A 12682-nucleotide genomic window follows, 5' to 3' on the forward strand; every position below is an offset into this window, starting at 1 on the left:
GTCTTTAAAATATTCCAAAAGGCATGATAGACGCTGAAAATGTGAACTCCTTTCAAATGCAATTATGTTGAATGCGCTTGGTACTGGTTGACTTGCTCTCAAGGTCCCACATACTTTCAGTTGAAGCCCCATCCCATAGTGACTCCTAAATCTTCAGTAAAGTATTTAGATTTAGACACACACACACACACACACACACACACACACACACACACAACTATGAGTGAGTGTTTTTCTAGAGCTTGATGAATAAGTTCTATATTCAATGGTTTGCTAAAAAGGAGTTAGCCCTAAAGGTTAAGGACTACAGAGGACAGACACACACTAGGAGCAAGTTGTGAGAACTCACAGGTATCATGAAGACTGTCACATGCCACAGAATTAGATTTTCACCCAAGTTAACCAGATATTCAAGGAGGAGGAAGCCCCCAGATGACAGCATGGCTATTCTAATTTTGCCTCCTCCATTTCATTATCCATGTAACTTCTGAGTGAGTTTTCTAAGACACAAATCTAAGCATGCCCTACCTATGATCAAGATTCTTCGATAATTTCCCATTGCCTACTGGATTAAAAAAAAAGAAGAACAGGGGCTTCCCTGGTGGCGCAGTGGTTGAGAATCCACCTGCCAATACAGGGGACGTGGGTTTGATCCCTGGTCCGGGAAGATCCACATGCCGCGGAGCAACTAAGCCCGTGCGCCACAAATACTGAGCCCGTGCTCTAGAGCCCGTGAGCCACAACTACTGAGCCCGCGCGCCTAGGGCCTGTGCTCCGCAATGAGAAGCCACCGCAATGAGAAGCCCACACACTGCAACGAAGAGCAGCCCCCGCTCGCCGCAACTAGAGAAAGCCCACGCGCAGCAGCGAAGACCCAACGCAGCCAAAAATAAATAAATAAAATAAATAAATTTATAACAACAACAAAAAAGAAGAAGATAAAAACCTTTGCAAAGCATTTAAGGCCTTTCCCAGCTTCTTGCAAAGTGCCTGGTGAGCAGTGGGTTCTCTAAACATGGAGCATGAGCATGGTTCCCTCTTTCTATCAGGCCTCAACTCAAAAATCACAGAACTTCTGGGCTTCCCTGGTGGCGCAGTGGTTGAGAGTCCGCCTGCCGATGCAGGGGACACGGGTTCGTGCCCCGGTCCGGGAAGATCCCACATGCCGCGGAGCGGCTAGGCCCGTGAGCCATGGCTGCTGAGCCTGCGCGTCCGGAGCCTGTGCTCCACAACGGGAGAGGCCACAACAGAGAGAGGCCCGCGTACCGCAAATCACCGAACTTCTCAGAAAAGTCACCACTGGCCATCTACTAGAATGCCAACAAGCCCTCTCCCCCAAATTTTCATAGCCCTCTTCTATACTTATTTTCTCTCCTCAGTTCTTTCAATATCTAACATATTATATATTTTACTTATTAAACTTATTGTCTGTAACCCTCAGTAGGCATATACAAAACATCAACTATAAACATAATCTCTAGGTAGACAGGGATTTTTGACTTTTTAATTTGTCCACTACTATCTCCATTACCTAGAACCGGGCTTGGCACACAGCAAGTGCTTCATAAAATATATGTAGGATGGATGGGTGCGTAGATCATTAAAACCTCAACCCAAAAACCAGTTCCAACTGAAGCCTCCAGGAAGATTTAGATATTCCTGCTTCTCTCTCCTTCCCTGTACATAACTTCTCTTATCATATTGTACTTCTTTGTATGTTGAGCTGAAAACTTCATTGAAATCAAGGGCCTCACTTTCATTTGTATGTACTTAGAAGTGACTCCTTTGTGGTTGGTACATGATATGTCATTGAATAAATGAATGATTGATTATATCCTTATTTTAAAGATGAGGAAAATAAGGTTTAAAAAGGTTAAATAACTTTTAAGGACACACACTAGTAAGTTGCAGAGGTAAGATACTAACCCAAATGTATGCCAAGCCATTCCTTTATTTTTCCTTGCCACTACTACCATATGTCCCTACAATGTTCTATCCTGTCCCACATTTTCTATTATTCATATTGTACCTATTACTAAGTCCCTGTTCAAATCAAATCCCACCTATTCAATGAAATCTTCCAGATGACTCTTATTCACAGTAATTTCTTTTGTTTTACCAGAAAGTTCCTGAGATAGCTCTCAGAGTAAATGGGGGAGGTTATAAGGTAAGGTTTGTGGCCTTGGAGAACAGTTTATCCACTTGTGTTCCTCACTCCATATTCAGGCTCTTGGTGCAAAGGCCTACCTGTTTTGCAGGTAATGCACCCTCCATTGGTCCCCAACCTCAGGTAACAGTCTCTCATGACCTGCATATCTCTCCTAAGGACTTATGTGGCTGGTGATGGATGCAATTGTTTCCTTGGTTTGACTGAGTTGAGCTTCCAAGAGAAGCTGCAGAATGAAGCAACTCTGAATAACCTGCATCCCCACCTTGGGATTAGCACTCAGGATACATAAAGCTTTTCCCCTCCTCTCTCCGTCTCTGTTTCTGTTGAAAGAAAGGGTTTCAACCTTTCCCAAATGTGACTCTTCCAAGGTTGTTTCATGAGAAGCAAAAGTTTATTTCCTATTAGCCATTTCCTCATGTTATCACATGGAAAATAGAGACTTTTCATTGGCCCAACTTGTCCCTTTTTAAATAGAGGCGCATATACCAACGTCAGAAATAACAATTTTTGTTGTCAATGGTCCTTGAAAAGTAATGTAAAAAGATACTTACAGTTGAAAAAATACGCTTGTTACTTGCTCTCAATTTCTCATCTCAAGCTGAGACATATACACTCAGAACCTGCAAAAACCACAATAAATTCTTCTCTAATGTCTTCTGTACTTAAAATCTTCAGTACCTACCCAAGCAACTTATTCAGTAATAATGTGCCACCCTAGTTTGTAACTGCACTAAACATTTAACCCTTAATTGTGTCTACATAAAATGTTGAGATATCCACAATCTGAGAAGCAGTAGTTAATTAAAAGTGCAGGACTACCTGTGTTCAGATCCCACCTCCATCATTTATCAGCTGTGCGAAGTTAAGTTCCTTAACGTCTCAGTCTCATTTTCCTCATTTTAAAATGGTATCCTATCACTTCATAAAGTTGTTATATTTAATTTGAAAATAGTAATTAATAAATGATAGCTATATGGGAGTTCATTATGCACCGGGCACTATGTTGAGCACTTTACATCCATTTCATCTAACTGTCAGAGAAATCTGAAGAAACTCAGAAGCTGAGCACAGGGCTTTTTACATTGTAGACAACTAAAATATACTGAAGGAATGAAGCTCAAAGAAGCTAAGAAGGTCCGGGGCTATCAGGATATTGGTAGAGCTGTGAGTGGAGCCCAGGTATGCCTGACCGCAAAGCCCATGTCCCTGACCCCTGCGCTATATTCTGACAACGTCCAGAGTGCCCAGGACAGGGCTGGCACAGAAAGGCCCTGATACATGGCGTTTTGTTTACCATGGGCCCTCTGACATTAGAGAGGACTTAGAAGAGTGGTCTCTGGACGCGGGCTCACCAGTTTCCAGCAGGGCCTTGAGCCCACTGGTCAGGGCTACGTGGTTTTCCTAGCCGAGGACTGAGGTGAGATGGAAAATGCACCCTTCTTCACTCCTCTATTCTCTTCCCCCCACAATTGCAGGGTCGGGTGAGCGGCCCGGGGGACGCACTTCTGGAGCCCCTTTTTCCTCTGAGACTCGCAGGCTAGGCGAAGCGACTGCGGCCCTGCGTTGGAGGGAGCCTGTTTCCAGTCGGACCGCGTCCGGCGGCGCTCCCGAGCTCCGCGCCTGCGCACTCAGCCCGTCGCCGCGCCGGCCCTGAGGACGTGTGCGCGCTGCCTTCGCGGCTCCTGGGCCTTGAGATGCGCGGCTCGCGGGCCCGTGCCAGCTCCAGGTGCGTGAGGAGGATTTCAAGAACCCAGGTGTGAGGTGGAGCGACCCCCCCACCCCGGGAAAGGTCGGGCCTGCCTCGGTCCCTCCAAGGTGCCCGGGGACCCAGAACGGGGACTCCACGACCTCATCTCCTTTGCTTTTCCCACTTCCCCGCCTCCTGACTGCAGCTCATGGGGAGCGGGAATCTCTGAGAGGAATTGCAGAAAACGATACTTTCCCCTGCAGTGGGTCGTATCACATGTGGCATTCTTCCCCCTCTCTGTGGCCAAAGCAGTTTTCACTCTTGCCTTTCCTTCCCTGGTTTGGGATTTTGCAGTCTCTGGACTGGCTTGACTCCTAGGTGCTTACTGGTTGTGGGCAATTAGGGCGAGGGCCAGTTGTCAGGGTCTGTGTCCTGTGCAATCCCAATGAGAGGAAGATGTGAGGGTTCAAGGTCAAGAGAAGGGGCCGGGGGAAGTGGGGCAGAAGAAGCTACAGAGAGGGAAAGGCTGTGATAAATGTCGCCAGAGGTTATTCCGTAACTGAAAGTTCTCTTTCTCTCAGTTCTCGTGTTTCTTGTTCGTTTACTTTTGTGATATCCTCACCTCGTTTTAATGGTGTTCGTGAAGACTGGAAAACCAACAGGCTTTCGGCCTTGAAGTATCGTTGGAATTTTTTGAGATGGGTTTTCACAGTTTTACAACTGTGTATCTTGCTGTTGTCAGGATAATCTTGGGGTTGACCCGTTGAGATTTACCATCTTTTATTTTCACTTTAACATAGGAAAAATTATACGCTGTTGGATTTGTTTTTGAAATATTACCGACAAAAAAGTCATTTGAGAACAGAGAAATCAGAAGTGGGATTTGAAGTTCTATCAAATTACTGTGCATATGCTTAAGTACGCGTGGGACTGCATTTGGAGCTTGGGGATCCCTTAGCTGTCACTTATAAATAGCAGATGAGATCACTGCTTGCCACCAGTGATTCTAACAATATAGGGCTTCCAGTAAGTGCTTTCCCACATGGTGTGGACGCAACTGACAATAGTATCCGGTCTTAGTGCTAGTGTTAGTTGATAAGCCATAGTTTCTTTTTGGCACAGTAACTATAGGTAGTCAATTCCTGTTATAATCGGAAATGGTTGTCATGTGTGTGGTTCTAGTGTGGGATCTTTTTCAGTTGTTCCAAAGAAACTATTAAAGGAAAGAAGAAATACACAATAGGAGCTGAGGAGCCTGGCTGCAGGCCAGAATCCTGTGTGTGATCTTTCAGGCCCGACCATAGACAATTGCGTGGCTTTGCCTGCCTGGCCTCTTCGGGGGAAGCTGCTCTTGCCACACCAGACTTGTGCATGGCCAGTGCACTGCAGTTTTCTGGAGGGAGTTGCAGTCAAGGACTCACCCCTTCCCTCCCACTAGCCATGCACATACTGTATTGCATTCCTGGCTCAGGTACTTCGATTCTGAGGGCCTTGGCCGAGGTACTTCCCAGGTGCCTCCACCAATACCTCCTTATTGCAGAGAGAGGGAAGTTGGAGGGGGCAGCCTTGACTGAGGTACTTTTCTCCATTTTGACTCAGGACCATTCCACTTGTAGCTCTTCCTTCCTCCTCCCCTGGCCCACAGGTCCATAAAGAGGCAGAAACCTTTTGTTCCAGCCTCCTTTGCAGAGAGATGATTGTGTGCATTGCATCCACCTAACCCTCATCTAGTGTTGTTCCATTTAATCGACCACTGGGGAACCAGTACTTTTTTAGCCTCTTGCTTGCACTGTCGCAGTAAGTGAATAAAGACTTGATTATTACTTGCAGTTTGGCTCACTGTCCTAATTGACACCGCAACACCTGATTTTGCCTGACGGGAATTAAATAAATTGCCAAGTTCTTGGCAATTCACTTAATTTTAATCCTCATAACTGCTGCTGTGTTAGCATTTTAGGGATTTGGAGGCCATTCACCTGTAATTTCTCTAACTCAGTGTTGTGAAAGTGCATAGTAATAGCATCAACAGCTGATTGTTGCTAGCGTGGATATCTGGGTTATATGGTGTATTTTATAAATTAATATAGTGGCTTGCAGTCAGATTATTTTATTTATTTGTGTGGCATATTACCTTTGGCCTCTAATTAGATTTTTCTGGTAAATATTTTGAGGTTATATGGGTCAGTTGAAGAAAATTAATAATCCTTAGTAATCCTGTCTCATCCTATGGGCCCCAATCTTACTTAATAGATTACTTGGCCACTTTGAATAAAGTGATTGATTTGTTGTAGGTTCCTCTGTCTAGTGTGTAAAGAGATATGCCAGGAACAGGTTTCACAGTTTTTTACCTCTTCCTATAGAAGTTTCACAAAACAGTATTTATCCTTACCATATGTTATGCAATCTGATATTTTCTACTCTGTTAAACAAAAATGCTGATCATGACCCACTAAAGTGACTGTGCAATCCACTAATGGATAGTGACATGCAGTTTGAAAAACACTATGATAAAACAACTAGAAGATAATTTGCTCAATAAATGAATTTTTTTTTCTGTTTTTAAATCAGATTCCTGAAGAGAACCACAGTGGGTGTGTTTGTGATTTTGTGTTTAAGGTGTCTTCTAGGAGAAAATAGATAATAGCACACAGCATATATGTTGCATATTCACTAAATCATCTGACAAAAGAACACTGAGTTTCTGGTAGATTTATCAACTCTCTGACCTCAACTAGAAGATACAACATTAGAATGAGAGAGCTGGAACAGCTTTTTTAAATCTCTGCCTTCCTTATTTAAGGAAAATGCAGTCAAAGAAGAAGGATGAGAAGAAAATTGGCTTTTCAGTTAGGAGAAGATAGGGTATAAAATGGTTGTGAAAGTTCCTGGTAAGCTTTTGCATGTGTCCTACAGAGATATATTAGGGAAAGTATCTTTATCTTTATATTAACTGAGACCAAAATGACCTTTTTATTCTACTGCCTGAAAAGTAAACTACGCTCAGACTTTCAATTACTTAGCCGTAGATAAGTATATAAGTAGCCAATGTGTCAAACTTATTGCCTCTGTACTTGTCTTTTAGGACTTCTACAACAAAGTGGAAAGGAGAAATAAAAAGAACTGTACGTTTAGTTTGTTTATCTCTTTGTTAGAAACCCTAAAAATGATATTAAGTGGATAAGGATAAAGTTTTTAAATTTGATTAGTGTTGAGCTAAATAATACCTTACATTTATACATTGCTTCAGTTTTCCAACACATTTAGGTGCATTATCTCCATTGATTCTCACAACAACTCAATGTGGTAGGCAGACCAGGAGGCATTTTCCCTGATTTAGAGATGAGGAATCTATATTTCCTTCTTCTTGCCACCAAGTTCATATGATGGCAAATCCAGGACTAGAATCCAGGTGTTGTGGGACATTTTCTCCCGGTTGTTATCTTTGTTGGTCCAAAGAAGTAACTGAGAGTAAATATTGCTAATGATGTGGCTAAGAATTTTGATAACTAAAACATTCCATTCTCAGATCATGTCCAAGGTATGCTATAATTGAATGCAGATATGTCTTATTTTTAGTATTGTATTTTATTTCTTACACTCTTTATCTTTCTAGCCCAATTTTTGAAAAATGACAAATCTACTTAATAGTGGACGAGGAAAATTGGAATTAAAAGATCTATTTAATGTTAAGAAATTCAACTCAGTCCCCTTTTAATGTATCATCTCAATTAATTAGAAATATAGCTTAAAATTATATACATTTTAAAGTATTTCTTTTAAAGACTCCTCATTTCTCTGTATGAGTGAAATTAGTTTAATGATTCTAGAGTATCTAAAATGGTATTAACTTACTTTTAAACACAGGGAATGTTGAGGTTCCCTATTGCCTTTAATACCTTTAGCCAAAGAACAGCTTAAATTATTTCTTTTCATATGAATAAGTAATTTTTAATTAATACATTTTTATTTTTAATTTTTAGACATCTGTGGAGTGTAAGAACACTATGGAGCTCATCAGAGTATATCACTGAAGAATATGATGGCTGAAAACAATTTTAAAATGCTAAAGATTCAACAGTGTGTAGTAGCCAACAAACTACCTAGAAACAGGCCATATATTTGCAATATTTGCTTCAAGCATTTTGAAACACCCTCAAAATTAGCTAGGCATTATCTCATTCATACTGGTCAAAAGCCATTTGAATGTGATGTGTGTCATAAAACCTTTAGACAACTAGTTCATCTGGAAAGACATCAACTAACTCATAATCTGCCTTTTAAATGTAGTATTTGTCCACGCCACTTTAAGAATCTGAAGACATTTGTGAAGCACCAACAGCTTCACAATGAAACTTACCAGAATGATGTTAAACAGGTCAGAAGACTTCTGGAGGCCAAGCAAGAAAAGCCAGTGTATGGAATGTATCATGCTCTTACCACAGAGGAGAGATGGGCATTACACCCATGCTCCAAGTCTGATCCTACACACAGCCCTACAAAGAAAAAAAAGAATATTCACGCATGTACAATCTGTGGCAAGCTGTTCCCATCACAGTCAAAACTTGATAGGCATGCACTTATTCATACTGGTCAGAGGCCTTTTAAATGTGTCCTGTGCAGTAAATCTTTTCGACAGTCAACTCACTTAAAAATCCACCAACTCACACATTCAGAGGAAAGACCTTTTCAATGTTGTTTTTGTCAAAAAGGATTTAAGATTCAAAGCAAACTTCTGAAGCATAAACAAATCCATGCCAGGAATAAGACTTTTCAGACTCTTTCATTAAAGGTGAAGAGTCCAGAATCAGGCCCCCTGCCTAATAAATTAAATGCAAAGCAGGATAGTTTTGAAAATGGTGATTTACGTGAATCTGAGGAGAATAATCAACTTGATGTCCACTCTATTTATATTGTCCCTTTTCAGTGTCCAGAGTGTGAAGAATGTTTTGAATCAGAGCAGATTCTCAATGGACACAAGTGTTTTCCTGCCAGAAGTGGCAAAATTCCAAGCAGGCTCAAAAGAAGCTACAACTATAAAGCCATTGTTAAAAAAATCTTGGCTAAGCTTAAACGTGCTGGGGGTAAAAAATTAGATAATTTTCGATCTGAGAAAAAAGTATTTAAAAACAGTTTCTTGAAAAATTGTGATCTTATTTCTGGTGAGCAGAACCCTGAACAAACCCAGAGAACATTTATGGGTTCTCTTGGCAAGCATGGAACATATAAGACAGTTGGCAATAAAAAGAAGAAAACGTTGACTTTGCCATTTTCTTGGCAAAAGCACTTCCAGAGCCAAAATATGGGAAAAAACGTAAAAGGTATTCTTACACCAGAGGACATGTTAACTATGGATAATTCTGTGAATAATAAAGATGTATCTATCTATGGTTCATCAGGTGAGGAATTCTTTGAAAACTGTGAAGTGCTTCAGTGTGGTTTTTCAGTTACAAATGAAAACATCTATACTGGACATAAGATGTGTCCTTGTGACAAATGTGAGAAAGTGTTTCCTTCTGTATCTAAACTACAAAGACACTATTTAATTCATACTGGACAGAGGCCTTTTGGCTGTAATGTTTGTGGAAAATCTTTTAGACAGTCAGCTCACTTGAAAAGACATAAATTAACTCATATTGATAAGATTCCATATAGAAAATCTCTTTGCCAAGTAGAATTGGAAAATTTGAACAAACTTTTCATTCATCAAGGTGATAATGTTAACTATAGTGCTTCCCAACAATGTCAGACTCTTGGTTTTCAAAAATACGAGGTCTCAGAGTCAGATCAAACAGAAATAAAAGTTAAGGCAGAATCAGAGGATTTCATTCTTGGTACCCCCTATAGGAACAGGCAGCCCTGTCTCTCTAGTGCACTTCTGGAATCAGAGCAGAGCCATCATAGTCATTGTTTTAGTTATTCAGGGCGTACCGAGAGGAACGATGGCCTTCTTTACCAATGCAGTGTTTGTTCTAAAAGTTTTAGATCCCCATCTAAACTGGAAAGACACTATCTAATTCATGCAGGGCAGAAGCCATTCGAATGCTCAGTTTGTGGCAAGACATTCCGACAGGCTCCTCACTGGAAGAGACATCAACTTACTCACTTTAAGGAATGACCACAAGAGAAAATGGTTGTCTTAAATTCAGCTATGTAATTGACAGACCCACTAACACATGTGTGGTCTTTCTGGTGACCTTGCTCTTTAGCCTGTATCATTTATAATGTATTTTTATCAAAAGGCCTGCATTAGATTGAATGATTTCATAGGCAGTTGCTTGTCTGCATAGTCAGAGGTAAGATACATAGAAATGTAATACATTTTAGGAACAGCCAAATTAATTTTTAGGGGGAAGAACATGATTTGATGCCATAAAGCAAGTATGTGTTTTATTTTAACATATACTTTGGCTGTATTGAAAATGTTGTAAATCCATGATGTGGTACAAATAATTCAGCCTCATTTTGAAAGGAATTATTCCTTAAGACACGCCATCTCCTTTTATATATGCTCAAAAGACTGCGAGGCAAAAATTGGTTTTTGGCCACTACAGATAGCCCCACTATATTATTTCATGTATTTTACACCTATGGTTCAAATTCCATTGCAGAATTTTTTCTTATAAGCTGAAAAATATAAAGGCAATAAAAGTGAAAGTGGATGAGAAAATAATAGCATTATTTTCATTGTTCTTTTCCAAGCTGTTTATTCTTAGGACTCTGGTAGCTTCCCCTCCTACTCTATAGGTGATTTGAATTGTTTTTTTGCCCAGCCTGCTGTTATCTTTACCCCCAAAATGTAAAAGTAGCAGAGAAGCTAGGATGCACCTCTATACATTTACCATGTTTACTTATCAGGAATAATGTTCAAGTGCCATAATCTTTTTGATGATAAGTATGCAGTGTCATCTTTTCAGGGGAATGAATGCAATTCATCTACATGCTTATTAATGATTGATAGCAGTAGTTGTAGACTTAAGACTCACCTCTAGATCTGCATCTCCATAAGACTTACATTTACCTTAGCAAAACTTTCTTTTAATACCTCTTTGAGTGGTCCTATGACTAAACTAAATATTCTATTAAGTTTGATCAAACGGCAGTGACTAGGTCTAGTTCTAGTTTTTATTCCTGTTTTTTGGAAGATTCTAATGCTAAAGAATGTTATTTTGATCATTAGTAAATTGTTATTTTAATTAGTAAGGTAATCCCGTATAGGAATAAAATGCTTATGGAATTGAGAGTATCATTCTAAACAGTACTGTCATGATTTGGGGAATATTTAATCAAACTGTAAAAGGCTTGTAATCACACATTGTCCTTCACATTTGCCATTTTAAATAAAATCTTTAAGAATGATATTTCCTAGCAATAAGAGAAAATAACCATTATCTTTCTAAGGTGAAAAGAACAGGTGGGTATTTATCCTAGCACTCTCAGATATATGTAGTGACAAGCCCTCTACTGAGAATGGATAAAGGAACAATTTTACATTGTACTGTAAGAATTGTCTTTGTGGGGCGGGGGGAGAAGTCAGTCTGCTGCTTTTACAAGTGAATTTTGAGACACTTGGGTTTAATTCATAGAGATTAAACTTAACAGTACAGATAAAAGCCCAACGATGTACAAATGTGCAGGAGAATCATGTGTTTTAAAGAATAATTTCTCTTATGTTTCTTTGAGATATGTTCCTCCAGTGCAAGCAAGGTGATGTTTTATAGAATTTGCTTTACACAGAACTTTTTAAGAACACATCCATTACATAAAAGCAAGGAATAACTAGTTCATGTTTTCCAAGAATAAAGGTTCAAGGGTTTTTTTCTTTAATATGTCTGAAATTATATATTTAGGAATTTTCCTAAGCTATTTATGTAATTTTGTTTGAAGTAAATGTCTCACATACTCCTTTCCCAACCCTAACAGGAGAATCCTAACAGTGTTGTGCTTGTATGATTATTAGACTTTATTTGCCTAAGTGATACTACTATACATTTTTTTTTGGCCCATGCCTTTTTAAGCTGTTTCATATTGAAAGTTGGAATATTGTAAAAATTTTGTGGAAGAGGTACTGTAGTGCTATTTGAAGTACCTGTAACAAAATACTTATTTACTTTTATTATCACTACAAGCTGTGGAAACTTTATAGGAATGAAAATAAACTGTATACATCCATGATAAACTGTATACATCCATGATAAGTTTAAACATTAGATGTTAAATGATGACTTGCTGCATGCTAGAACTGTTATTATTGTTGAATCAACTGCTTTGGTTTTCTGAAAAAAATAAACTTTTAAATATCTGTAAAGAAAATTAGAAGAATTTTTGTTTGGGCAATTCCAGGCTGTAGCATGATTATTTACTGAAGTAGTTTGACTGAGTTAGTGAAATTATTGTTTCTTGTTTTGTACTGCAGTAGGGCCTATTAGGACAAAATGTGTGTTGAAGGAAAGTAGATGGTTATTATTGAAAAATTCAAATTTTAGAATATTTAAAAAATAAAGTTTCAAATTACACAGTTTGAACTATTTTAAAACGGAAAATCACATAATACAGGAACAAGGTACTGATCAAACACTTTCCTGGGCCCGCTCCAGTCTACCTTCTACCTTCTCAGCTTTCTACATGGATAGTTAATCGTTTACTTCCTTGTTCATGTTAAGTTTCTTTAATAGCTCCTTATAACCTACAAATGGATATGTTAACTCCATTGCATGTCACGTGATCTATCTGCTTATCCATTTATCTTCCTCTTTGGCCTCCCTCTCCAGATTTGTACTAAAGAAACAAAATTAGTTCCTCCAATACATATTCTTGTTATTCCCGCT

The 12682-nt window shown here is 39.4% G+C and overlaps 1 protein-coding gene and 1 long non-coding RNA gene across 6 annotated transcripts in view; one reads left to right on the forward strand and one right to left on the reverse strand.

Annotated features, from left to right (window-relative positions):
• LOC112067407 (uncharacterized) overlaps positions 1 to 3730 on the reverse strand; it is a 155997-nt gene extending 152267 nt beyond the window's left edge. For both annotated transcript variants that reach the window (XR_002893258.3, XR_008618627.1), the window contains exons 1-2: positions 3523 to 3730; positions 2722 to 2790 (exon numbers count right to left, since the gene is read on the reverse strand). This is a non-coding gene — a long non-coding RNA (uncharacterized lncRNA). The remainder of the gene's footprint in view (positions 1 to 2721; positions 2791 to 3522) is intronic.
• Positions 3731 to 3796: 66 nt separating this feature from the next.
• Positions 3797 to 12287, forward strand: ZNF770 (zinc finger protein 770). Of its 4 annotated transcripts, none has more exons than XM_028495761.2 (3): positions 3800 to 3896; positions 6940 to 6979; positions 7838 to 12287. In XM_028495761.2, exon 3 carries the CDS (start codon positions 7894 to 7896, stop codon positions 9970 to 9972), a length of 2079 nt encoding a protein of 692 aa, XP_028351562.1. In that variant the 5' UTR covers positions 3800 to 3896; positions 6940 to 6979; positions 7838 to 7893; the 3' UTR covers positions 9973 to 12287. The 4 variants fall into 4 exon arrangements, with proteins under 4 accessions (XP_007121550.2, XP_028351562.1, XP_028351563.1 ...); XM_028495762.2 differs by having other exon boundaries at positions 3817 to 3924; XM_007121488.4 differs by lacking the exon at positions 6940 to 6979 and having other exon boundaries at positions 3797 to 3896.
• Positions 12288 to 12682: the final 395 nt, after the last annotated feature.

This window comes from Physeter macrocephalus, chromosome 11 (genome assembly GCF_002837175.3).
Source record: "Physeter macrocephalus isolate SW-GA chromosome 11, ASM283717v5, whole genome shotgun sequence".
Lineage (NCBI taxonomy): Eukaryota > Metazoa > Chordata > Mammalia > Artiodactyla > Physeteridae > Physeter > Physeter macrocephalus.

Bases quoted from the DNA above. Each gene is read 5' to 3' on its own strand.
- ZNF770 (XM_007121488.4), top strand. From the start codon at position 7,894: ATGATGGCTGAAAACAATTTTAAAATGCTAAAGATTCAACAGTGTGTA.